Source organism: Spodoptera frugiperda, chromosome 7, assembly GCF_023101765.2.
Source record: "Spodoptera frugiperda isolate SF20-4 chromosome 7, AGI-APGP_CSIRO_Sfru_2.0, whole genome shotgun sequence".
In the NCBI taxonomy this organism is placed as follows: Eukaryota; Metazoa; Arthropoda; class Insecta; order Lepidoptera; family Noctuidae; genus Spodoptera; species Spodoptera frugiperda.
This window is the reverse complement of record NC_064218.1, coordinates 3561840-3588488: the sequence shown is the minus strand read 5'-3', so window position 1 is coordinate 3588488 and position 26649 is coordinate 3561840. Positions and strand designations below refer to the sequence as shown.

The 26649-nt window shown below is 37.1% G+C and overlaps 4 protein-coding genes across 4 annotated transcripts in view; all 4 read left to right on the top strand.

The window, feature by feature from the left end:
* The first annotated feature begins 1927 nt into the window (after positions 1-1927).
* On the top strand, positions 1928-4026 carry LOC118266513 (uncharacterized). Its single transcript, XM_035579988.2, has 4 exons — positions 1928-2146; positions 2624-2782; positions 3163-3324; positions 3771-4026. The coding sequence occupies exons 1-4, from the start codon at positions 1967-1969 to the stop codon at positions 3954-3956; spliced, it is 687 nt and encodes a 228-aa protein (XP_035435881.2). The 5' UTR covers positions 1928-1966; the 3' UTR covers positions 3957-4026.
* Positions 4027-11031: 7005 nt separating this feature from the next.
* Positions 11032-13513, top strand: LOC118266301 (uncharacterized). Its single transcript, XM_035579703.2, has 2 exons — positions 11032-11189; positions 13055-13513. The coding sequence occupies exon 2, from the start codon at positions 13069-13071 to the stop codon at positions 13417-13419; it is 351 nt and encodes a 116-aa protein (XP_035435596.2). The 5' UTR covers positions 11032-11189; positions 13055-13068; the 3' UTR covers positions 13420-13513.
* Positions 13514-16584: 3071 nt separating this feature from the next.
* Positions 16585-18365, top strand: LOC118266168 (cytadherence high molecular weight protein 1-like). Its single transcript, XM_035579558.2, has 2 exons — positions 16585-16753; positions 17340-18365. Exon 2 carries the CDS (start codon positions 17350-17352, stop codon positions 18199-18201), a length of 852 nt encoding a protein of 283 aa, XP_035435451.2. The 5' UTR covers positions 16585-16753; positions 17340-17349; the 3' UTR covers positions 18202-18365.
* A 2917-nt stretch (positions 18366-21282) lies between these two features.
* LOC118265942 (sodium channel protein 60E) overlaps positions 21283-26649 on the top strand; it is a 197599-nt gene continuing 192232 nt past the window's right edge. Inside the window, 1 exon segment of the mRNA XM_050694994.1 lies at positions 21283-21551. The gene's annotated coding sequence lies outside the window, so the exon portion shown is untranslated.

The window sequence follows — 26649 nt, the reverse complement described above, 5'->3', positions numbered from 1 at the left end:
GTCAGAGGTTCAAGGCATAAAGTGCCCTGTTCGATACCTGACCCAAAAAGAGGGATTTTAAGAATTCCTAGTGATACTAGGAATTAGTAGAGTAGAAATTTCTACGATTTTTTTAGATACCACTGACACACAGTGAAGGAAAATATCGTGAGGAAACCTCGGATTTATAATATCTAATAAATAGAAAAAAAATGAGAATATTGCAATCATTAATCCGCCTTGAGTAAGCGGTAATACTCTTCTTCTTCATTCGAGAAGAAGCCTTTGCTCGGCATTAATAGTCTGATGATAACGACCGTCTTTTTTTTGAGGGGCGGAAAATCATTCAACGACTTCTTCCGCCTGGGTAAGGCGAGAGGGAGTGTCAGACTATTATTGACTAAAAACCATCCCGGTCCTACTCCTGTTTTAAACCGCAGCTCCGGTACACCCCTAAGTTGACCGCAGCTCTGGAATGAGGACTTTGTTTATAATCAATATAGAAAACTTAAAAAAGGTAATTATAAAGGTTAACACGTGGATTCTAAATAAAAAAAATATTGAAAGATAAACAATCGTTCAAGAAAAGCGATTGATTGAATGTCAACACGTAATTATTAAGTGTCAGCTTTAAACCTTAATTTACGACTGATAAAGATTAGAATTAAACTGCATGAAACGTAACACCGTCTGATTGTGACTTAGTTATGTCATTGACAGAATTAAAATCTCAATTAGGTTGCTTTTCGTCGGTTTCTTCTCAGCATAGCTACATAACACATCTCTGGTGGAAAATCACCCTTACATGCGCAGCTCTAGTATGCAATGTATCGATAGTAGGGAAGCCATCCATAGCACGAATCTTCCCATGTAAAAAACATAGTTTTGCTGAGTCCGTTTTCACCACTGCTTAGCTATGTGTACTAATGAATATGATTGGTGGAAGCCAAACGCATCCACATAGCACATTTCTAGTGGAAAACACCCTTACGCTTTTTATTCCCAGAAGAGATAAATAGGCATACCTATAAGTAGTATCCATTATTTACCAGTTAGAAGTCATATATTAGTATAGGCTATTCTAAAACCATGAATTCGAACTTTCGAACTGAGCTAGATCATATTCTTCTTTGTCATTATTCTCAGAGATTATTCTCACAACAAACGGCGTAGTAGACCGCGATCAAGTTCACTTCAATCTTTCGAATTGAAAGTTACAGCATAGCTTAGCCGAAACTTTTCTTACATTTGTAGTCCTACTGAAAATATGTGACAACCCAATAAAGGCAATGATTTACCTGTTTCAAGACTCTGGCAGTCGCACTTGCATCCACTAAGCCAACGAGACAGTCCTCTATCAATTTATCTATGTTTTTTAACAGCAGGTAGCCCCTTGGAATGTTGTTAATGAATAAAAATAAGATTATATAATAATCTCTCTTTATCGATATAAAGATATAACTTGATCGAATGCAATAAACTGCTCAAGATTACATTTATTGCATCTACGATTAAACAACAGTATAAATATACAGGTTTGCAATTTTTCTACCAAATTACCCGACGGTAGGTAAGTGTCCAATAAGCTTTATTGTACAAACACCATCCACCATTCTTCATTAAAAATATTATGTTTTTTGAAAATTATTTTTGAAAATTCCATAACATTTGGAAGAAAATTTCAAGAAAAAATTGTCTTGGTATCCTTCCTGGTCTATTGATAATATCTATTGAATAATTAGGATCAGGATCAGTTTTTATTATTCATACATCATCTGTACCGATACTTACTGTAAGATATTATAAAACATACATATTATCACTATCAAAAACTAACTACAGTAGGCCAAGACTTTTAGAAATATTTAAATACACGAAATATAACCAAGATACTGAAGCATAGGTACAAAGATCATATCCAAACTTATCAACGCCAGTATCTGCCAAACATAACCAAATATTTTCTCCTTCCGAAGAAATCACGAAGATGAAATTCCTGGCTGTATTCGCTCTCCTGGTGGCGGCGGTGGCTGCTGACTTCAGCGGCTGGTCTCTGCATGAGCTCTCTGAGGCCATCCAGAACCCCAACACTGACCCCGCTCTGCTGCCCGCCATGGAGGATGCCCTCAACCAATTGATGGAACAAATCTTCGCTGAAGAACCCGTGGTAAGTGCTAAAAGTTGTTTGTTCCCTAAGTTGCAAATTGGACCATTTATTTTGTATGCTATAATCACGTCACAATTAGAGAAAAGTTTTTGGTAAACATGAAAAGTGTTGTTACTACAAAACATACCTTATTTGTAGACTATATGCAGGAAATATGGGTGTCTTTAACGTCCCAGTGAATAGGTTGCTTATGAGCAGTTAAGCTAAGTATTCTTTAACTTTTAATTTGAAAAATCGAAATTACCTTTATTGCGGTCTGCAATGTTATTGGTTGTAAGAATAATCTCAACCAATAACGGGTGAGGAATTGACAGTTACAGAATAGCTTAGCAGGAGTGGTCCGTGGTAGACCACATCATCGGTTACCAGGCGAGATAGTGGCAAAAGTTAGCCCATTACATTAATGTAAAAAACAAAATTAATAATGAGCAGTAAACTGTCCCTGATGATGTTAGTAACCCTGGACATAATTCACAGGTACCTGTCGACACTGGCGCCCCCGTTGACCTGACTGGATGGACTCTCCACGACCTGGTTGCTGCCATGGAGAACCCTGAGACCGACCCCGCTCTCATGCCCTACCTCGAGCACGCTCTCAACGAGATGATGGATGCTATCTACGCTGGTATCCCCGTGGTGAGTTGATGGGGATTAAAGATCATGGCTCATCTGTGTTTGGACTATTTTCTTAGCATTGATATTTGAAACGTTAAATCTCTAGAAGTCCATAACTATATTTAATTCTTTACGAAACCTGTTACCATTCGGTTTCATCCCTACACTAGGATTTTCTCCTATGTCGTAGGCGCGTTGACAGACATATAATTTCACAGACACCTAGATCTGAGACAAAGATTCGTGGATCACAAAAAAGTTGCTTCGTGCGGGAATCGAATCCGCTACCAGTTGCACGGCACCCTGTTACGCAGCAACCACACCAACGCTGCAGTCATACCAACCACTACTGAACAGTGCCTTGATAAAATAACATCTGCAATAACCTATTTGTATTATAGGAAGCCGTCGGTGTTCCTCCCGTCCAACTGGAAGTCACCCACTGGACTCTTGCTGAGCTTTCCGAAGCCATCCAGAGCCCCGAGACTGACCCCGCTATGATCCCCTACCTGGAACACGCCCTCAACCAGATGATGGATGCCCTCTACGCCGGACACCAGTTGGTAAGGATCATTTTGCAGTAATAACTGAACCAAAGTTGAAGTAATTTGAGGTTTTGTATAGGCTCCTTTGAAATGTTATAAAATAGAATTATTAGTTGGTTTGATAATGCCTAGTGAAGATGAAGATGAAGTAGTTCGTTCCAAAGTATACTCGTAGACTTGTAATACATCCGACCCAGAACTGCGGACTGCTTAGCGCTTTACTGGGGCTCCGGCTCGAAAAGCAGGAGTAGGAATGAGGTGGTTTTTAGTCAGTAAGAGTCTGACACTTCCTCTCACCGCGCCTAAGGTGGGAGTCATTTGATGATACTCTTCTCTTAAAAAGTGTATCAAACTACCGTGTAAACTAGAATGTCCAGTATGTAAATGAATGTGTCATAGATGCAATATCGTTACCGAAATAGGAGATGGATCAGGTGTCTTATAACAATTTTTTCTTCTTCCAGGAATCTATCGCCATTGTCGCCCCCGCTGGTCTGGCCCCTGCCAAGCCCGAGATCGTCAACCCCATGCCTGTGGTAGAGCCTGCAGAACCCGTCCCCGAACCCATTGAGGCCCCCGTTGTCCCTGAACCCGCCCCAGTACCTTCCAGCCCCCTGGTCCAGATCATCGTCAACATCAACCAGCAATAAATTATTATCGGAATTGTTTGCATAGATGACTTTCTATACAAATAAATAAATAAAGCTATTTATCGTTATATATGATTTGTTTTATTATGGAGTTTATTAAAGAATATTAACTTTCGTTCCCTTCTTTGAGCTTTCATTGTGTCGCGCAAATATGCGAATTGTTGCTATTATATTTTGGCCAGTCTATGTCTTTCTAAATGCACACACACATACACACTTAAATTGTATGTTCTAATATAAGAAAAAAAGAAACTGACGAAAAAATTTAGTTTCAAAGATAAATCTACTGCCTGGGACAAAGAGATAGTTATGAGCCATTTACCTACACGGAATATGTACACTAAGCGCCTGTTTCACCACCTTCATATAAGTAACCGATAAACTTGTGTGAATTACGTTCTTAATTCATTTATCTGGGACATAGCGGCTATCCAGACATTAAAATAGGCTCTGAAGGCAATCGTACGCATTCCGTATGACGTCATCAGTACCTTTAATCTAATAAATGAAAGTAATTCCCAGTTAGATAATAATTAATTAATAATTGACAAGATACATTTAAATGTTCTAAACTCTCGCATTATATTACTTGTTAAAATAGACTAGCCATTTAATAGCATAGACAGGACAAATAGTCGGTCAATGCGGTTTGTTGATAACAGGGTAACTAAACCTACTCGGTTTAATAGTATCCATACACAAATGTTGTGTTTTGTCAGTTCAATGGTGACCGCAACACACACAATGAATTGAGATAGCATTTGGTTGATTGAAAATATACCTACATGTAGTATTTATTGAATAGGTATGATGATGGGGTATACAATTTTAAATCTATTTAATCCGTCAGTTAGGTAATTAAATATTTTTTGTATTTTGTCATAACAATGCTTAGATAAATATAATCAAAGTTTAGGAGTGGAAGCAAAAATGTCATTTCTACGTACGCACGTAGAAGTGACATAACGCGATATTTCAATTCAATTTATTTATTTAATTCTAAAGTTACAACAGTTTACAACCAATTCAAGTAGCTTACTTATCTTAATATATCTTGGAAAGAACGGTATTTGTTTCCGTAAGAAAATAAACATGTGTCTAATATTAATTTAAAACAATCTACAACACGGACATTAAAATAAAAGCTAGCCATCCACTAATGATTTAATTTTCATACCCCGTTATCATCTCTATTCTAACCTACTTGACGGTAGCAACCACAACCACTAGACCAAACAAGAAAGTCCGATATTGAAAACGCTATAATCCCGTTAAATGTAATTACCGGTATATCATGTGGAATCATTCAGCGCTTACTGAGCGGTAAATCCGTTCCGATTCAATACAATCCGATTTTCTGTTCCGGTTTTATGTTCCATTGGAATCCCAATCCCAATGTTATTATCCCAAGGTTACTTAACTCAGTCCTTTTCTATAAATAATCGTTGATAAGGAACAGTTTCAGTAATCATTGAATGTCTCTGAGTGCGTCAAATAGTTAATTAAATAACGGAAAAACGGAACGCTCCCGAAAAACGCTACAGTTTGTTTTGTTTTTATACTTCTAATCGTTTTAGTTGTCTTGTTATGCATGCCACATCAGCATTAAGAAGTTGATTACAAGTATTATTACATAAAATACTTAAACATTGAAATTATTTTTTTTAACATTAGCGTTTACCATCCCCTTTTTGCAGCGTTTGGGAGCTTTCTGTTTACACTCTGTATAGAGAAAGGCCTTTTAGGGGATAACTGCAGACATTACATTGCTTAATGTACCCGATAAAAGATGCTCCGAACTCTAGAATGCAGGTTGCTACCGACTTCCAACCGGCCAATATCCTTGAGGAGTCCTATGTTCAGCATCGGACGGCTTCTGACTGATATGAAGTGTATAAGAGGAGTGTCAAACATGGTGCTTAAGATATGAGCAATTGGTCACGCGGTGGTCTTATCATACCTGTCTATATACCATACCCTGGCCACGTACCTGACACTACTCTACCATGATAAACAAACACACTATACATTAGATAGGACTTCGACCCTGTCAGAATTCAAGGTTATTCAAGTTCATATGTATTTATAGAGAGATAAGTAGGTACAAAGAATAATCAATCAGGTCTAGTCTTTGTCAGTGCTACTGTTTATGAGATAACAGGTTTCCCAGGTCGAGTTTATGTTTTTGATCACTGGGTAGACTGAATAGACAGGTCTTCTGAGCGTAATAAGTAGACAAGTCTACTGAGTAGACGGGACTATTGAGGGCTGTTCTATTATACAGATAGGCTGCTAACTGTCAAAATTCAAGGTTATTCTACCATTTATTTATAAACTTCCAATGGTTGAATACTCCAATGCTCTATCGCTAGTAGCGCACTGTTTATGCGCTAACACGACCCTTAGTCATAACACAATCAGTGATCAGTTGGTCTTGTATAATCTCGACTTTGGATCCGGAGCTGCGGACTACCTAACGGGTTTACCGGGGCTCCGGCTCGAAAAGCAGGATTAGGAACGGAGTGGTTTTTAGTCAGTAAAACTGACACTCTTTCTCGCCTCGCTCCAGGCGGGAGAATAGTCATTGGATTGATTTTCCCCCTCAATTTGGATAGCGAATGGTGTAGGAAATGTTATTTTTTGTCAATCAGCTCGTTAGTAGCCCAATAAAAGGAACAAGGAATAATATTATCTAAGTAGTGAGTAAAGAAAGTAAAAAATGCTTTTCATTTTACAACAGTCCTTAAGGATCTTTAAGTACCCAGTTGGGGCCCTCAACAGTCCCTTTGATAAGCTGCGGATTATGATAAGATGAGATTACCATTGATAGATGGACATTCTCAGATATCATGATAACGTCTTGTAACATGCAGCTGCAGTAGTCACGATAACTTATATAGTATATTTAGTATACCTCGTGACCTTAACGATGTTCTGTGATAAATATTACGAATACTAACTTTAGCCCGCGACTTCGTACGCGTGGAATAATGACTTCTGGCAGCATATCAGATCTCAGATTGGTCTATTACTGTGTAACAGACAGGTCTACTGATAAGACTGAGAAGACAGGTGTATTGAGTAATAGACCGGTCTACTCAGTCTACATAGTAGACCAGTCTACTAAGTCTACTCAATAGACCCGTCTACTCAGTCTATTCAATAGACCTGTCATCTCAGTAGACATGTGTACTCAGTAGACCTGTCTATTACTCAGTCTACTCAGTAAATCTGTCTACTCAGTCTACTCTGTAGACCGGTCTACTTAATCTACCTAGGGCCTGCGGTAACCTCACTCACATAATGAAACATAAAGTAAGCGTTGTACCACGTCGGTTTTCTGTGAGGCCGTGGTATCACTCCAGTTTAGCCAGCCCATTCGTGTCGAAGCAGACCTCTTTCTCCCACACGTAAAACATTTTTCCATATAAAACTGTCAATCTGCAGATTATGTGTCGGATAAAGAACAATGCAGTATGACTAATAATGCATTGTTCATGTGTGTGTGACAAATGCACGCTCAGTTCGATTCAAGCCTTTATCAGAGGCTTTGCTTTATCTATTGAACTGTCAAACATTGCGATTGCGAATGATTCTCCCTTATCTACCTCTTATTTTTGCAAGATGCTGATGCAACGTTGTCTACGAACCTTTAGCTTTATTAGATAGTATCACAAAATAGAAACATATACTTAATATATATAGAATAGAATCAGGCCTGACTGCCTCGTTGGCCGAGTGGTTGCAAGCGCGACTGCCTGCTGCTGAATCGGGTTCGATTCCCGGGTCGGGCGAAGTATTACTGGGCTTTTTTCGGTTTTTCGAAAATTTCTCAGTGGTAGCACGGAGTCTGGAAATGTGCCCGGTATATGGCAATAGGCTCACCACCTATTACATGGGACTTACAACATAAATTGTGAAATGTGGGTGTACATCGGCTTATGTGCCATAATATGCATCTCTGCCTACCCCTTCGGGGATTAAAGGCGTGAAGTTATAAAAAAAATGAATCAGGCGTTATTTTGCGGAAATCCATGCTACACTCAATCAATCAATACAATGCAATCCAGTTCATTAGATTTGATGATACAAGAGACGTATTACATATTTGTCGGTACACCAAACTACGTCCACTAATAGATATAAAACTAAAATGATTAAATCCAAGTTAAAATGATACGACGCATCGTATTGGTATTCAGTGAGCATCGTCTATTGGATGTCGAAGTATTTTATGTCGCAACTTTACTCATTTGAAGTTTCCCTGTCTTCCGCCTGATTGGATGTGATTGAGCCTCATAGTAATGGTAGACATTTCTGTTATAAGTATGTTGTCTATTGTGTATTTAGTGGTTTTAGATTTTTAGAGTACAGGAATGGAAATTTTGTAGACATATTGCCTATATTGTTTCTTTTTAAAAGTAGTATTGTCATGAAATCTAATAAAAAGTAGTTTGGCTTTGCTCAGGCTTCCAGCTTCGAACGTTTGATTTAAATAAATATATTGCCTTCAATAATTCTTCGATTTTCGACCACACATTAGCTTTTAGTATGTATGTCTAGACATTATTTTGACGCTGTATTTTCATTATTTTGAAAAGAGAAACGATGGAGTTTCTTCCTAGTTCTTCTCCATTCGAAGCTACAGTTTGGAACGAGCACCTAGCTTCAATAGCAGACAGACTGATGGATAATTTAATTTGACGTTTGTAAAGTGCTTAATTAAGGATTAATTGAAATAAATTCGTTGACTTGAACTTCGAATCAGAGATAATAATAGAACTACTAGGTTATACTACTCCACATCTTAGAAAAATGTCGATGCATATTTCCAAAATAAACAATCCAATAATATGACTCAGTTCTGTGATGAAATTCAGAACTCTATACCACTTGCAGATTACTCAGTACCTATAGATATATATTTTGTCACACCTTTGTCAAGTCATAAAAAATAATGTTTTTTGTTTATTCACTATTATATCGGAATTGGTCATGTATTTATTATGTTTGACACATCATAAAATGTTTTAGGAAATGTATCAGGTGTGTCATTGCATGTAAATTCTTACTAAACCTAAAATATGAGTGTACTTTTAGAGGTATTTACTTATAAGTCGATGTTTCTCCGTCTGTCCTTTTAAGGTATTAAATACCTAGGTCTATGTATCTTACGTTTATTAGGTAACACCGAACATAGGTAGGTATTATGAGTGAGACATCGTGTAGATAACTGAGAATTATTACTGAACCAAACGACACAATAATGTGTTTATATTATAACCTTACCTATTTGACGAGGAACTCGATTAGTTTCAAGTTATGCTAGAGGCCTTTGCGCTGCAGTGGGACGATCATGACTGAAATCTGAAAATGTAGAGGCTCATATCCAGTAGTCGCCCCGTGTCGTGGTTCGTGGAATGCTGCTCATGAATATTATGAGCCTCTTGAAAAGGCGGAAAAATAATTGACACAATAATAGTTTAGGAGTACCAAGCATTAAAACTGATATTCGATTGAAACTTGAACTCAATAGCTAAAGCAACCAAGATATATTGGAAGGTCTATTCACACTAAAATTTTTCAGGCAAAGTCACGGGATAACACTAGTTTAGATTCGATGCAACAAAATGACCCGAATCTAAGAGTTCTCACAGAATTTGTTATCAGTTAGACATGCACTTTCGTAACACGCTATCAGTTTACAAAATATTGTTATCATACGTTATCTGACCGGTTTGAATCATGTGCGAATTTTTGGCCACGGCTTGCGAAATACTTATCAATTGAATTCGACTGATAGTGGGCTTTTAGAGATCGGCCTTGATTATTTTATTTGATTGGAGGACCATGGTCATTATTTAGTAGACTATAATAAATTGTGAGTACATAAGTTTAGACTTTAGATGGGTATTTGTTTGATACTATGGACGGTGCTTTTCCACTAGAGATGTGCTATGTAGATATGAAGATGTAATAGCTTGTGAAACTATGTGACCGTTTCCACTGATACTAAGCTTTGTAGCTGAGCGAGGAAGATGTGCAGCTCGAGTAGGTAATGTTTTGAGAGTAGTGAAGCCAGGCATAGCACACATCCATAGCTCGCATCCATATTCCATACGATCCATGACACAAATTTTTCCATATAAAAAAAAAAAACAAACGTTACTTGAATCCGTATGGACCAGTGTTAAGCTATGTGTACCAATGAATATGATTGGTGGAAGCCAAACATATCCACAGTAACGTAGCATAAAACGTCTCTGGTGAAAAAGCATCCTTAAGCAGTCGTCAGGACAGGAATTTGGATGAAAAATCATGTACCTACATAAGCTGGTTCTTCAGGTTCGTGTGCTGCTAAAGCATTTGATAGATAGAATAGGTATATGTAGTTACTTAGGTATAGGAAGATTTATGTTTTCAAGCGTATAGACATGGTACCTAAAAACTTGTGAGCAATTCAGCATGACATGTGAATTCTTTTATTGTTGCTAATACTCATTGATGTTTTCATTGAAGACATTTATTACTGCGAATTTGTAAATTACAGGTTATGGGGCCGTCTAGGTGTAGGTACTAAGTCATAGGGATTTCCAAATTCGAAATTCTTACGAACTGACTTGAATACGTGACACAAATGCGGATACCTAAGTTTTTTTTATGTTCCAAATTACATCAGGATACAAAATTATGCGATTCTCCTGTTTTTTTACAAACATACAAGAAACAAGAAGAGAAACAATATTTTTCGAAGTAATAACCTTGTCTTTAATCGATTATATTAAAACATTGAGATTTTATGAATCTGCCAGCGTCTTCACCCGCATTCCTGTGGAATAAAATTAAGCCTATGTGTTATTCTCGACCACTTATTCTAAATTTCATTTCGAACCCTTCGGTAGTTTTTGCGTGAAAGAGTAACAAACATCACAAACTTTCGCATTTATAATATTAGTAGGATAAATACATAGACCGTGTTTTTTTCTGACAACGACGTTTTTTTTAGTTATTACCATTTAAAAGAAACAAACCATATTTATTAAGGAAAATTCCTACAGAACCACAGAAGCGTATGACTGGTACACTTAACACACCCATGGCATGGTGACGCGGCCCGCGTTCCTATCTTGACATAGTCATCAATCGAGTGTGATTTATATACTGGGACCCCGCCAGTCGACGTCAGTATCACAACAAAACTTCAGCTACATACTCCAACGCAGTACTACACATGTAAGTAACCATAGACAGCATAGCTTGCAACAAACCTTCTTTAAAAATTAAATAAAACATTAATAGCGCCATAGACAAATATACATACTGTTCCATATTTGAATCGTTTTGTTTTGCGCGGCAAATGTGTTCGGTTGTCATTTTTTAATAGCGTCTATTAAAATTATTTGTTTCGCTTCCTTAAATTTTTACATTTAATTTATTATACGGCTTTGCTTCTTGTTTGTAACTGATACGCGGTTGAAAGATAATGTTATCCTCTTTAAGCCTGTCATATTTATTCGTAATAAAATAATCGAGATATGGTTTAATAGAAGAAATATTTAGATTTTTGCGATAGTTCTAACGATTTTGTTTTGTTTTTCTTTATTTGAGGGCAAAACTACCATTGTTATATTTATAGAGTTAGGAGTGTCTATAATTTGAGCTGTAGACTATAGATGATCTCCGTATCGCGTATTTATTCGTTTAAACTTTTATTTATTTTACATTTTGCTAAAGTCTTGAGAATGTTCAATTACTCACTTTTTTCTAGAAAACATTTCACTAATACGTAGTAAATTAATTAAAAACACGATTATGTTTTGTCACACGTGAAGTAATGAGAGAATAAGCTCTACTAGTTTTGGTATAAGTTATTAGTGCCGTACTTAGAGACTCCACTTTACGAAAAGCAGGAGTAGGATCGGGGTGATTTTTAGTCAGTAAGTCTGAAAGTCCCTATTGCCTCGTCCAATGCGAGAGAAGTCATTGGATGATTATTCCCTGCCAATAAATGGAGGAAACGGACCACCATTATCATGATTTTTAATAATATTTTCCCCTAAAAAAAGTAATTCGTATAGAGTCAAAGAAGTTATCCTGAATTTCACTATTTTCATTTACAAAACCCGAAAATGGTAATGTAGACACGATGTTATTGTTTATCTAAAGTAAATAAACACGTTTGGTCGATAACCGTCCTTGTCTGATAACGAAATATTGAGGAAAGAATCACTAAATCATGGCTACACATTTAATTAGAATTTCGTGTTGCGTTTTATCAATGTTTATAAGCGGAAAATTACACATAATTCAGTTTTACTTAAACATAATATCAAATCGGAAAATATGTATTAGTAAATTAATCGAAGAACTCGACTAGTTTCAAGCCATGCTAGAGGCTCATATTCATGAGCAACACCGCGATAGTCGCTGCGTCATGTGTGTGTTGCTTAGGTATGAATATGAGCCTCTACCATGGCTTGAAACTAGTCGAGTTCCTCGTCAAATAATTACGTGAGTAAGCTGAAAAACATAATAATGAAATTAATCGAGACGAATCGAGATAAAAACAGTCCGTACATAGATCGTTTGTACGTCCATACAAACGTATACAACAGTCTGATCTCCCAAAACATATTGCCTGAACTTCAAAAATCCAAATATTGGCTCTTTGTCAAGATTTACTTGAATGATACCAGTCTGATTCTGTCTGTATATGCATATTCAGTTAACACAAAAAGATATGGAATGCGGATTTTATTTATGTTTGCTAAAAATTGGATACAATTCGAGAATTGCGAAATAGAAAACTTTGACTTCTTTTTAAAACCAGGCCCTCCAATATACTTAATAGGGTCCACTTTATATTTATCAAACAAAAATCTTAACATCGGTACTTGAAAAAGGAAGTAAATAGGTTTTTTAAGGGTCGGCAAAGCGCATGTAATGCCCCTAGTGTTGCAATCTTTCATAGGCCACGATAACCACTTACCATCATGTGGGCTGTATGCTTTCTTGCCACCGTCGTGGTACCTATTGAAAAAAAAAACATCCACTGTCAACTAAACAAAACCATACTAATCAACAATTTTCTTCAACAGCCTCAAAAACCAAAATGTCTCTCCCAACGGTCACCGTCCGCGAGCTGTCCGACGCGACCCAGGACAACACTCTTGGACCCAGCACCAAGAAGGTAGTAGAAGGTCTTCTCAACGACTACATGGACCTTCAGTACGGCAAGGAGACCCCTTACACGACAGGGAAGCAAGTCATTCCCTCTGGAGCAACCCTCGAAGACGTGGAGAAGTCAGTAGGAGACGAGAGTGTCTCCAAGAAGTTCCACGATATCTTCTCCACCATCGAAAAGACTGCCAAGAGTGGGGATCTGACTCCTCTGTCCCCCAATGATGGGACCTGGGACCCCAAATTGAAGCCCGTCTTAGTCCTCATCACCCCCAACCCCTAGATTAAGTTGAGAATCTGTATTATTTATTTATTTATATTTTATGCTTTTTTTTTTCTTGAGTTTCGTAATGATTTATTAAAGTAATTTAATTGTATGTTTTGTTGTATTTATTTTTGGTGCCATTTTAGTATTACACATCAATAGCCTATAAGTGGCCACTGCTGACCAAAGGCCTCTCCTCGCATGGAGAAGGTTTGAGCATTAATCACAACGCCTGCTAAATACGCATTGACAATTTTAGTATTAACGAGAATGATATTAAACAGATACATTGTAATAATAACAAAGATGAGACTATTGCTGATTCTGACAGACTGGAAAAGATTCGAATTAGCATTTTAGGCTATTTATTAGTATTAATAAAACCTGATGATCGCCTGGAAACAATAACTTTTGAATAAATAACCATGAAAATTTGTTTAAAAGTTAAAACAATGTTCTATTCAAACATTTTATCAAGCCAAGAGCCATTTTATAGAATTCAAGGGACATTTAAGCTGCATTTTAGTTTAGATTCACAGCACGAAGTATTGTATTGACGGAGCCAAAACAAATGGATGCACGCACGAAACAGATTTATCTAAAACAACGTCTGAACGGAAACGTTTTGTTCAAATGCAAATAAAACTCAACAAGTTGGTTTACTCCGAATGCTATTGATATAGGCATTTTCTAGGCAACTTAAAAGAGGGCTCATGTATAGAGGACATCAGTAATTGAAGGCTTCTATGTAATTAAGGTTTTCCAATGATTTTCACGCCTAGGATGAAGCAAAAGGAAATACTCCTTTCCAGGTTAATGCTAAAGTTATTTTTTTATATTTGCCTAGCTACGCTTTGATAATTATTAGTTTGCAATTTTGTTATATGAACATATAGAATATCAAGAGCTCTGAGCTGAGCTCCTCTACATAAGAGGGTTTGTCATTAATGTCTACGATTGGAAAACATGGTAGAGCATACTAAATTAACTAAAAATCTCAGTTTACTCACGTATTATTAATGGAGAAAAGTTCTACTAGTTTCGAGTCACAGAGGGACTCTTCATCTGAGCTTTTCTTGATTTTACCGTGATTTTTAGTTAACATGGTGGAGATCAATGTTTTAAACGTTTTTCAGTGAGTGCTACTGCCCGGTCTCTGTCCAATGTGTAGTCAATCCTTACAATACCCACGGGATGAGTAAGGATGAGGACAAAATCCAACTCTATCGTCACAAGGCTTTGCATTTGTTTATCTTAGTCAAATACACTTGACTATATTGCGTAGTATCAGTGCTATCTGATACATTGTAATATGGTACGTACAAATTAATAGCTGTAAACATACATAATTTTTTGAGTGTCACAGTAATGTTACATTGAGATCAGACTATTGCAAAATTTTAACCATGAGTGTGAGACGGCTGAACACTAATGGCTTTCTAAAGCAAGCCAAGGCTACATACAGCCGAGTTGGGCAAAATATTATTGGGATTTTCTGGTTTTAGATCTATTTTCAGTAACAGCATGGAGTCTAGGGTGTACCTTCAATCTCTATTACATTGTGGCGACACATGACAAGTGACAGATGACAGAAGTCGCACACAGACGAATAAATTAACGGATGACGTCATAAATCCTACATCGCAATATGAAGTTTACATGCGAATAAACATGGATAGAAAAAACCCCACCAACCACGATAACCTCGCCTGGTCGGAGGATTCTCCTTTTCTTAGGGATTTTTTATGGTATAATTCCGTAACCGAGCAGATGGGTCACCAGATGGTAAACAACGCCACCACCCATGGATACCCGAAACATCAGAGGAGTTACTAGTTTGTTGCCGGCCTTTTGGGTGACATGATAACTTAAACCAAAACCATAATTAGTGTAAAATGGGTGTTAAAGTCCATTGTATAATAATATGCTATGCATTGTACACTTCTCCCTAGCTCTTCGCAGATTAAAAAGCTTTGACATTATATTACTCTTACCCATTTCACGATATTATTAGACATACTACATTTTTATGTATTTCGGTCGACTTCCTAACATCCGCAGACCGGCACTCGATGCCAGATAAAGTGACGAAGGTATCATAAGAGTCGCGGAGATTCAATAAGTGATCTGATTTACTCATTTTTGGAGGCAACAGATAAAGGTGACTTGGTATTTTAAGCAGCGAAGTTATTGGAATTTCAGTTCTATGGTGGATAGTTTTAGAATCTGTTTTTGAAGGTTACGTGTTGTGTTATGTAGGTGTATAGGAGTATGTGACTGATTTCTGGTCTGTAAATTCAAATTGTTTGTATTTTGTTTCTATATACTGATGGTATTAACCATAAAATGTAAATAGAAGTGGAATTACAATCGCCTCTAGGTTTTCTTAGTTTACATAGTCTACACGAAGATGGCGTTAGTAGTGTCATAATTGAAATAATTGGGACATGAAATGTTTGTATTTTGAATGGAGTTTTCCCTGAAAAATGTGTTTTGATAGAAATATTGTTTTTCTGTCTTCAATTGATGGAGTGTCATTAATATTTCATCTTCATATTAGTCATCACAGAACAAGATTTCGACTACTGAACATAGAGCGTAATAAAAATACTGTAATGCTACGCTGAAAAAGTTAGTACATTGATAAAGATACAGGTGGCGTTAGCAGTCACTTTGTGTTGAAGCATTTGTATATAAAAAGGTACATAAAAAATCACCTAAAATTAAATTTTGGCTAGTTAAGATATATGGTGATAGTTTATGGATGACCCAAGTTTTCCTAATATCTAATAGAGAAAGAGTATTCTGAGACTAAATACATCATCATCCATTATTAAGAACAGTCTCTAACAATCTACTGGTGGAACATTGGCATCCTCTATTTTAAAAGAGGTTTTCCATAATCGTCGGTTTTGGCAAGCGGGTTGCAGCTTAATAAGTTCAGATGTATCAAATTACTCAGAGATGAATACATACATATTCAATTCTGAAGGTAATACCTAACCAAGGAAAGTATCTAGGAAGTAAATTGTTTACCTTTTGCCCTAATCGTCTACACATGTTTTACAACATAATAATATTACTCACGTTGATTATAGCCATAAAAAGAGATTAAAACAATTACTAGGAAGATACTTTATCAGATACATGTGTAGTTCAATAAACTAACACTGGTACACAAAAGTAGCAGAATCATTTACAACTGATTGTAGTTTTATATTAAGTATTATTTATGACAGATTAATCTCTAACCTTTCGCGCGATTGCCTTGACTTCCCAATAGCTCTGTATTTTAACTTTTGGCAGAGATACAGTTTTGGCATACGGTGTTAGACCTTCGTACTGGACACAAGTAAGTTTTGCAAACTTTTATTATATTATTTGTTTTGACATACCTATTTGAAGGATGATAGGATATTTGGCACGGCTCTCCGAATTACAGTGCAGTATTTTTGTAAACAAATCTCTAATACTGCCTCGTTGGTTGAATGGTCGCAAATACGACTGCCGAACAAGGGGTCTTGGATTCGATTCCCGGGTCGGGCAAAGTACTGCTGGGTTGTTTTCGGTTTTTTGAAAATTTCTCAGTAGTACGGAGTCTAGAATTGTGTCCAGTATATGGCAATAGGCTTTTACATGGGACTTGTAACACAAATGGTGAAAAGTGGGTGTACATTGTATAGCGGCATTACGTGTCGTAATGAGCACCTCTGCCTACCCCTTCGGGGATAAAAGGTGTGACGTTAAGTAAGAGTAAGAGTAATAAAATGTTTCCTTATGGGTATAACTTGGCGTCTTCAGAGCCCGAGTGATTGAATGAAGATTGCTTATGGGCAGACGTGCTCCACCGTAGGCCGCATCACACAGCGGCCAAACGTCGACCCATTAAATGTAAAAAAAAATAAAAAAATCTCTAATAAAGGCTATGTTTGTTTTAGGTTGATAAAGATGAAAGTTTTGTATTTCGCTCTGTTGGTCGCGGCGGTGGCTGCCACCCCTCTGCCTGAAGATGGGAGCGACGCCGTAGAGATGATTGTGAACGGTGTGCCTGATGGTACACCCTTGGAAATCAGTGACATCGTGGACATCAAGCTGAAGGAACACGTCGATGGTGAAGTCGTTGCTGCTTCCAACCTTCTGCATCCTTACTCCGCTGTTGGCATTGCTGAAGCCCAGGCTGCTGTTGCTGATGATGAAGCCAACAAAGAAGTAGAGTTTGTTGATAATGTTGAGGTACTTGATGTACAGCATGTGCCAGAAGCCGTTATCCTGCCCGCGCCTGTAGCTCCTGAGGTGGTTGTGCCTGAACCAGTGGTTATGCCCTCTCCTGTTGCCCCCGAAGTTGCCATTCCTGAACCAGTCGTCATGCCATCCCCTGTAGCTCCCGAAGTAGTGGTGCCTGAACCAGTTGTCATGCCCAGTCCAGTAGCTCCCGAAGTAGTGGTGCCTGAACCAGTTGTCATGCCCAGTCCAGTAGCTCCCGAAGTTATCATTCCTGAACCAGTAGTCATGCCCAGCCCAGTAGCTCCCGAAGTTGTTATTCCCGAACCAGTTGTGATGCCATCCCCTGTTGCTCCCGAAGTTGCCATTCCTGAACCAGTAGTGATGCCCAGCCCAGTAGCTCCTGTAGTAGAAGAGGCTCCAGTAGCCGCCCTGTACAATGGTGAGGTGTACAATGACGGGCTCGTCCAGGTGCAGTACAATGGACCTGCAGAACCTGGCATGTTCTCTACCATCCAGTCCTGGTTCAACGTTGTCCTTAACTACTTCAGTTCTGACGCTCCCGCTCCCTCTCACTAATTCTTAAATGGCATCCTGCTCGCTATAAGTTGTAAGTCGTTATAATTCATCACCATTTGTACAGTACGCATTGTATTCGTAGTGTTTTAAAAGTCTGTTAAGATGGTCTGTTATTGTAATGTACTGATTATAAGAGGAAAAGTTTTAATATACTTTTTTTTAAACATGTTTTGTTTTAATGTTTTATATTATATGTGTCTAATAATATGTTTTGATTGTCGAGGTATGAAGTAAAAGCAACAATGTGTTGGTCTAAGCTCCACGTTCCCACAGTTGGGCAGAACTGTAACATAATTTCCCACAAGTCTGTAGTCCAAAGGCATGCGTTGTAATAAACTATTCAAGTATTTGGTGAACTGGCTTTAGGACTTGGCACGTTCTCGACCAAGTTGGCCAAACTTCACTTAGCTCGTTAAAATGAAGTTTCGCCAGTACCCGCTATAAAATTATCGACACTATTATATTTAATAGTTTAGCATGCAACACTCGACAATATTTGGACTATGTTATAGTTAGATTTTGTTGCGTTTACTGCACGTTCTTAACTTATATATTTTGGAGATTTTAAAAGAGACCAACTTTGAGTTTTAGGGTGTATTTTTCAAGAGTTGCAGACTACCTAGTGGCTTTACCGGGACTTGGTTAGGAAAGCAGGAGTAGGAACGGGGTGGTTTTTAGTCAGTAACAGTCTGACACTCCCTTTCACCTCTCCTCATGTATCTAACAACTAACGGGTAGTGATGACATTAAAACATCCGTATACGATCTTTTTCTAGAAATTGATAAATGTTAACCGATCTTAAATCCATCCTGATCTAGTAGTTTTATGGTCCGTTATCAGAGAACAATAAATATGACTACTGTATCATAGATAGATAGTAATTATATTGCAGTATAATAAAACGGTGTTAACAAATTATTAGAAATTGTTTTATCAGCATTATGATAAGATGGAGATTTAAAAGTATAGGTACCGTTTTCCTATTTCTGAAGTTGAATCCTGCTAAAACTTATTGAAATTTAGTATTAGTATAAGTATTTACTTGTTTGTATTTAGTAGTTTAGTATACTGAGTAGTATAGTATAATATAGTGACTGAGTCTTCCCAGTTTCTTATTCATCCTGTTTACATCATGACTTTTCTTATTAGTGCATAATATCTCAATATATTTTTTAAAACGTTACTTCACACTAGAATTATTATAATTAGTGAAAACTATTAAATTTTAAAACGTGTACCTTTGCTTATCTACACAAGTCTGTACAGGGATAGAAAAATATGTACAGTCAAAGTTTTAACTAAAATCAGCATAGGGAGAGTATCTCCGATGGTCGGCCAGTGGTGTGCGGGTTTTAATACGTTTTTTAAGAATCACAAACAAAGTAGAAAGTGGCACGCATCACGGTCACGCGAGCTGGTGGCACGCCACGTGCGAAGTGGTCGATTACACCGCAGTACTCGCCCCGAACCTGCACCTGTGCTCCTATGGCTGCGTAGTTATGACGGATATATTATATACAGTATGTATTTTATGTATTGTATATATAGATAGAATATATTTGAGGCCTGAGGTAGGCAGATAGAGTAAGTTGATATTGTATGTGTGCATCTCTGCCAGCTGCTTTTGGGTTAAAATGTGTAATTTTATATATTACAAACTAGTTTCTGTCGACGGCATTGCCTGCCTCCCAATCAATTTCTGTGATAAACTTCGTTTAGATTGTTTTAGTAGTAAGTTTTTGTCTGAAGAAAATGTTATGTCCCCGAAAATCCGGTGATTTAAAAAACCTGTGATACTTATGGTCAGTGACAGATGCCAAGCTTGAGACATCGGTATTTGCTAGTGGCTCTTGATGTTGATTGATTATGTCAATGGTTGATTATGTCCTTATCTTTCTAGAGAACAAACCAATATGTTTGAAGATTCAAGAGTTACATGAGTAAAACATATCCAGAGTTATTATATTTTATCATTATTATGTATTAAATTACTTGTGCAACTTTCCTATATTACACAAGCATTTAGAGTAATTGTTATATTATATTAGTAACTGCCTTACATTAAAACATTTCAAACTCTGAGCAGTAAATTGAAATTTTACATTATATGACTTTCCCTTCTATAATATTACGCTTAGCAATCATACTTACACCTACTAGAAGAAATAAAGTGAATTAAAATCAAGTATAAACAACAAAATACATCTTTAACAAAAAGTATGTGTTCCACTTACTGCAACAGTCTATTTATGTCTACCCTTGTTTTATTCTTAGAGAGAATATATTCCGCAACGCTCCATACGTAGCTTGGAGTCGCACGGATGCGGGACTACTTATTAAAACTGCCTCTCACTATCTCGAGAGATCATGCTATCTCTCGTAGCGCGCCGTAGCGCTGACTACGTGGCCGCGTAGCGCCTCGTAGCGCTGCGTAGCACTCACCTACGGAGGCTTACGTAGAGGGACGGTGAGTACATTCATTTCAATGCTATACATAAAATATAAATAGGTACTCGCCTGTAGGTATTTATAGAACCAAATTGCCCCATAAAACTCGATTTACAGAACAAAATCGAGTTATAAATTATTTATTTTTTTACAGGAAAACGTGTTTTTATTAACCATAATAAATCTACATCTACACGTTTGTTTAAAATATTTTTCCTGTCTTTACAGACGTTCAGGGCTACGATAATGTGTTAGCTTATTTTTTATTAAAGGTATCGTTGAACTTAACCGTTCCGATACTGTCGTTAGTTTGGATATTGTCCGAGTTAATTCATATAATAGACGTACGAGTCAAAGGATCAATAGTAACTTTTAAATCGACTTTGTGACCTAGAAAACGACTGGATCGCGTTTTCAGAAAACCGTTGACCGCATCGTATTCGATCGAGTTAACTTTTTACTTTCACGAAACGTACGCGCCATGAATCGATAGGGTGTGCGGCCGTCGCGGCTGCAGGCAGCGGCACGACAATTATTGTGCCGGCGGTAGCGCGAATTTAGGGCATCGGCGCGGCGGCGCGGCCCGCCCCGACCGTGCGCCCGGCCCCGGCCCGGCCAGTCCGCGTCGCGCCCCGCGCCGGCCGCTCGTGTGTCGCGCCGCGCTGCCGCCGCGCTCCGCCGCGCCGCCGCTGTGCCATGCGCTCGCCGCGCGCGCCGCGCGTGCCGCGTCCGCCGCGCCGAGCCGGCGTCGCACGCGCCCCTACGCCCGTCTAGCTCGCCGCTCACTTAACATGTTGCCAGTGTTGTGATACCGGTCACAGGTGAGCATTTTTCAAGTGAAACTTTCAAGTTTTGATGTGAAATCGATTGAACTTTACTTCGACGAGATCGATATTTGTTGGTGAGTCGTCTTTCTGATATATTATTTATTATACCAGTTTTAATTTCGTGTGGCCCCTAATTATAGATTTAGACCGGTGCGTGTTTTACTTTTTATTTTATGAATATTTTTTGTTGGTGTAAGTTGAGTAGCGCGCGTGGGTATCGCATGGTGTGGTGCGGGATGTATCCCATGCTGTATCCTGACCTACTTCAATAGTGCAGATCGATGACGACATCATTTGACGTGGAGCACTGTAGGCACAACACTAGCCCTAATAATACAATAAGTACCGCGCGAGCACGCGCTGCGTTAAAGGTAAAAGGTCAACAAGTCCAAACTAAGTTCATTACGTCCTTATTACTGCAGATGTTCTACCGGGGTACTATTGTATCCAGAGCTTTATTGGAAGAGATCAACGAAATAATTAATTACATTAATTATAAAATAAATAATTATAATATAATATAAATTCAGAATATATTTAAATAAATATTAAATTAACAATCAAGTTGTCCACGTATCTACCGTTCAACTCAACACATCCATCCTTTAAAATAGGCGATCAACGATCATATTAAAATCGAAAACAGGTAACAACGTCGCCGCGCTATATATCAGTTCAGTCAAAGGAAACGTTACACATACACTACAATACACAGACTATACATACGAACATTTACCATATAACTTCAGTTATACAGGTAGTTGATAGCATTCTTTCAATTTCCTCGTGTTCCAGTAGCCGCCGTACAACAAGAATGAAGTTTTCTTTCTAAAAATGTTATTTCCAATAGTTTGTACGGAGATTGGGAACAGAAGCAAACAAAGACTGTGTTTTGAAATAGACGTTTCACATTCACTGAGCCGAATAACAAAGAGAATATATATTTAATTTGTTGCTACGTTAGTAGTAGTTTTGTGGTAGATCTATACCTTTTTGTGGTTAAAACTACTCTTTGTAAGTTTAATTTTGAAAATTGTATAATCAATCAGCATTATGAATCCATTTAAATATTATCTTCAACAATAGTCCATGACAGTCGACTGCTGGACCATGACGACTATGAGTCTCCTCTAAATAAAAAGGTTTGTTATAATCATCTTCATGCTTAGTAGGTAGTTTGGAGATCATAGTTTAATAAGTTCAGGTTTATAGGAGAGTACTGATATTTGACTTTTATAATGCGACACCACTTATACCATATGGTGGTAAATGAGATCTATAATAAAATCCAGTACTTAATAAGATAAATGTAATATAATTTTCGACTTATGACTTCCAGAGAATCATCAAATAATTCTGTCCTTCGTGTTAAAACGCTTGAAATGATTTAAATTCAACATCTCTTCTAACTAATTTAGATCGTTATCAGTGTTTTATTTAAACAGACAGTCTCTTAATTAGAGTCTTACTCAGTTAGGCTAATTACGTGTGAATACAATTTAGTACTAATTCTAATAGGATAGTCTGATGGTTGCAAGTGTGACTGCATTTAATGGGGATTAGGATTTGATCCAAAGTATTAAAAAAAACTTTACTTATTCTAGAAATCTAGAGCTTGAACCAATATATGCATATAATAATAATCATTTATTTCAGACCATGTCCATAATTATGTTTTGTTAAGTTTAGGTATATACCATACCTAAACGAAGACTTGTAAAAACTTGATCTGTAGATCGGATGCAGCAGAACATTAATTTTCTGAGAAAAATAACTCAACTTCAGTCGAACTATATCAAAACAGCAGCCGTTAAAAAAACCCCTAGTAATAGAGCTAGCGAACTTACAACAAATACCTAAAACGGGGTTCTCAAAATCGTTTAATGATTCATTAATATTATGACCATAAATAATGGCCAATATCTCCGCAGAAACCTCGTTAACTCTACGAAATTTTCCAAAGTATTTAATTAGAAGTTTTATGAAGAAAAACAAAACCACCACGATCCGATTTATCTGGCAAAGTTTTTGGGAGTTGGGAAAAGCCAAACGTTTATTGGTCCATACTTAAATTACTGGTCAAATATTTTGGTTCCAGACTCATTAGGACACAGCTCATTTACTAATCAATCAATATATTAACATGGGGCTGAAATATAATTAAAAGCTAATTGATATTTAAGTAATTTTAACATAGAGATCGAATCTGTACTATAATTGTGGTGGCCATAGGTGCGTAGAGCGGAAGCTCTATATGGAAATCATAACCTAACTGATGAAAAGTGGGTGTTTCCTTAACTTTCGACAGTTAAAAGATGTGATGTAATAATTATATGTATATGATATAACTACACATAAATAGGTACATCCATTTGAAAAGTCATAACACCTAACATCATCCAACCATTCAGTATGAAGGTACGAGTTAAAGTATAAAAGAAAAAATATAAAGCTAATTTCAACAAAATGTCGCCATGAACTTAAAATCGGTCAAGAAAACCTTTCACCCTCAATATGATTCGAACACCAGTTTATTAAACCAAAAATATGTCTCCATAATTCACTGGTTTTCCTCAAAAGGCAGCCACTTTCCTTCAACTTTCTATATTACCTTCATGTTACAATACTTTATGGGGTAAAAATGTCATAAATCATTTTTACGCGATAAATTGAAAAACGTGACCCCATCATTTTACACTCTCTCGGTTTTCTCTCCACTGCCGCTGCAGGGTTTCATTCGTTTTACGAAGAAAATGTGTAAAATTGCGATATCATTTATTGATTGTAATTACCTATTAGATAACTGGTCCATGATTGATTAACACGATCTCATCAACTATAAAATAATCCAGATCCAATTATCTTTAATCTTATGCACATTGCCTACTGATATACTAACTTATTAGCTCGCCCGGCAAACTTCGTACCGCCTCAAACATTTTTTTCTCCCCATTTAAGCCTTCTTTGGACTTCCAGAAATATTTCAAAACCAAAATTAGCAAAATCGGACCAGCCGTTCTCGAGTTTTGACGAAACTAACAAACAGTAATTGTTTTTTATATAATATAGAGATAGAGATAGAGATGTCACACTGACATATTACAAAAGAACACAGGACAACAAGCAACTTGTTACAGCCAAAACAAAAAAAAAACCGCTATTTTCAAAGCGAAAAAATCCGCTAACACTAGCAAGATAATCTGATTGATCTCGGACGGCTGGTTCAACGAGTCACCGCGTCCATAGCTCGGCATTACGCCCCGGATACGTTAGGCTCATCCCTTTGGCAAATCCCTAAGTCTTGTACAGATTTTCGTTGTATTAGAAGACGAATTTGATGGGAAGATCGGACCTAATCGTATTAATTAGTGACGAATGATTTGTTGTTAGGATTGGCTGAACATCTTTGTGTTATGATCATTGGTCGATATTGTTCATTGATGGTTGATAGCTTAACGTGATTGGCTCACTGGTTGGGCCACAAAAATGTTGCTTAGTTAATCCTAATGCGGTAGATTAATTGTGTAAAATATTAGCATAATCAATTCTATCGTAATTGTTATGCAAATGGACTGATTGGTGTGCATGGGGACGTAATTTTGTGTTTGATTATGAGATGGCTGTTTCTCTGCTCTGTTTCTATCAGAATGGTATCGGAAACCACAAGTAAACTACATACTTTCTAACGTTATCACTCTAATATTAAAAATGTGAAAGTTTGTTTGTTCGTCAATCACGCTGAAACTAGTTAACGGATTTTGATGGAATTTAGTATATGAGCTGACTTGGGGCAAAAATGATAAATTATGATTATGATTCCCATGTAATTTAGCATATGTATGCAATTTTTGCATGCATTATTATTTTAAGTGTGAACTATCATGGTTGATTGTTTTGCTCTTTATTATTTTAACCACTTTTTACCTAATTAAATTTACCTGATTAAATATAAACAATATCAACAATTCAAATACAATTATTTAAAATTAAAATAAAAAAATCTAAGTTATTTAGTGAGCCATTTAAGCAGTACGTATGTAGGTAACATACATTTAAGTCTTCAGTTAGTTAATGGAAAAAAGCGCAAAAATACAATCTCATACAGTATATAAGAATCAAGTATTCCAGATGACTAACGGTGGTACATCGGCGTCGAATACAGCCTAATATAAGCGAACAGTAAATTTTGCACATCTCCCGGGAACCTAGGATTGATTGTAGGAAAATTGTTAGGCTGTGCTTTGAGAGTGGGATAAAATATATTTATTGTTGGATTCTGTCTAGTAAAGTATTATTGTGTGTGTTTTTATTGTAGTATTAGGTATACTAGTTTTTCTATATACTAGTTAATCGATTCGTTTTCGCCGCGTATATGGCATTAGGCTCACCCCTGCCTATTACATGGGACTTATAACACAAATCAATGGCGAGAAGTGGGTGTACATTGTATAGCGGCATTACGTGTCGTAATGTGCACCTCTACCTATCCCTTCGTGGATTGTAATAATGTATAACAACTAGTTTTTCGAATGGCTTCATTCATGTGGGCTAAGAAGTCCACAGCTAACGTAAGCCGAAAAATATAATAATTAATTTAGTATGTTTTACGATATTTATACTACAAATATCGTTTTACTTTCCGTTTAAATTCCTTGTTATAATATTACTGAGTCCTATACAAGAGGGAAACACAGGCTACAGTTTCAAACTTACAATTTGAAAACGGTAAAGTTAATAACATTTCGCTCAAAGAACAAGCCACTTTCAACTCATTCCAACAAGTAATAAAACACAAAATCAAGCTGGCTACAACTATAGTCAAAGTTTTGTTTATTGGCCAACGAGTTGATACTTTATGGCCAATAAAGTGAATAAAAATCAATAGGTATGAGTAGTAAACTATTTATATGACGTCTAGAGTCTAGAGCACGGGTTTAGACTTTTTACCTAGCTTAGAAAGTGGTTAGGCTATATGAGAATTGCTAAAAATATATTATCAAAGCTCGTCCTTGTGTCTATTTCCTTTTAGTGCAGCATCAAGATGTCATATACCAGCTTAAGTAATTTAAAATTTGCTAGATAAATCGACTGCCAACCCGCATTGAGGAAGCGTGGTGATTAATACTCAAACCTTCTTCGTGTGAGAAGAGGCCTTTGGTCAGCAGTGGGCAT

What these genes read in the sequence shown, in the direction of transcription:
- LOC118266513 (XM_035579988.2), top strand. Translation starts at nt 1,967, where the DNA reads ATGAAATTCCTGGCTGTATTCGCTCTCCTGGTGGCGGCGGTGGCTGCT. An exon ending in TCTACGCTGGTATCCCCGTG is followed by an intron (nt 2,783 to 3,162) that starts GTGAGTTGATGG and finishes TTTGTATTATAG; the next exon opens with GAAGCCGTCGGTGTTCCTCC. An exon ending in TCTACGCCGGACACCAGTTG is followed by an intron (nt 3,325 to 3,770) that starts GTAAGGATCATT and finishes TTCTTCTTCCAG; the next exon opens with GAATCTATCGCCATTGTCGC.
- LOC118266301 (XM_035579703.2), top strand. Translation starts at nt 13,069, where the DNA reads ATGTCTCTCCCAACGGTCACCGTCCGCGAGCTGTCCGACGCGACCCAG.
- LOC118266168 (XM_035579558.2), top strand. Translation starts at nt 17,350, where the DNA reads ATGAAAGTTTTGTATTTCGCTCTGTTGGTCGCGGCGGTGGCTGCCACC.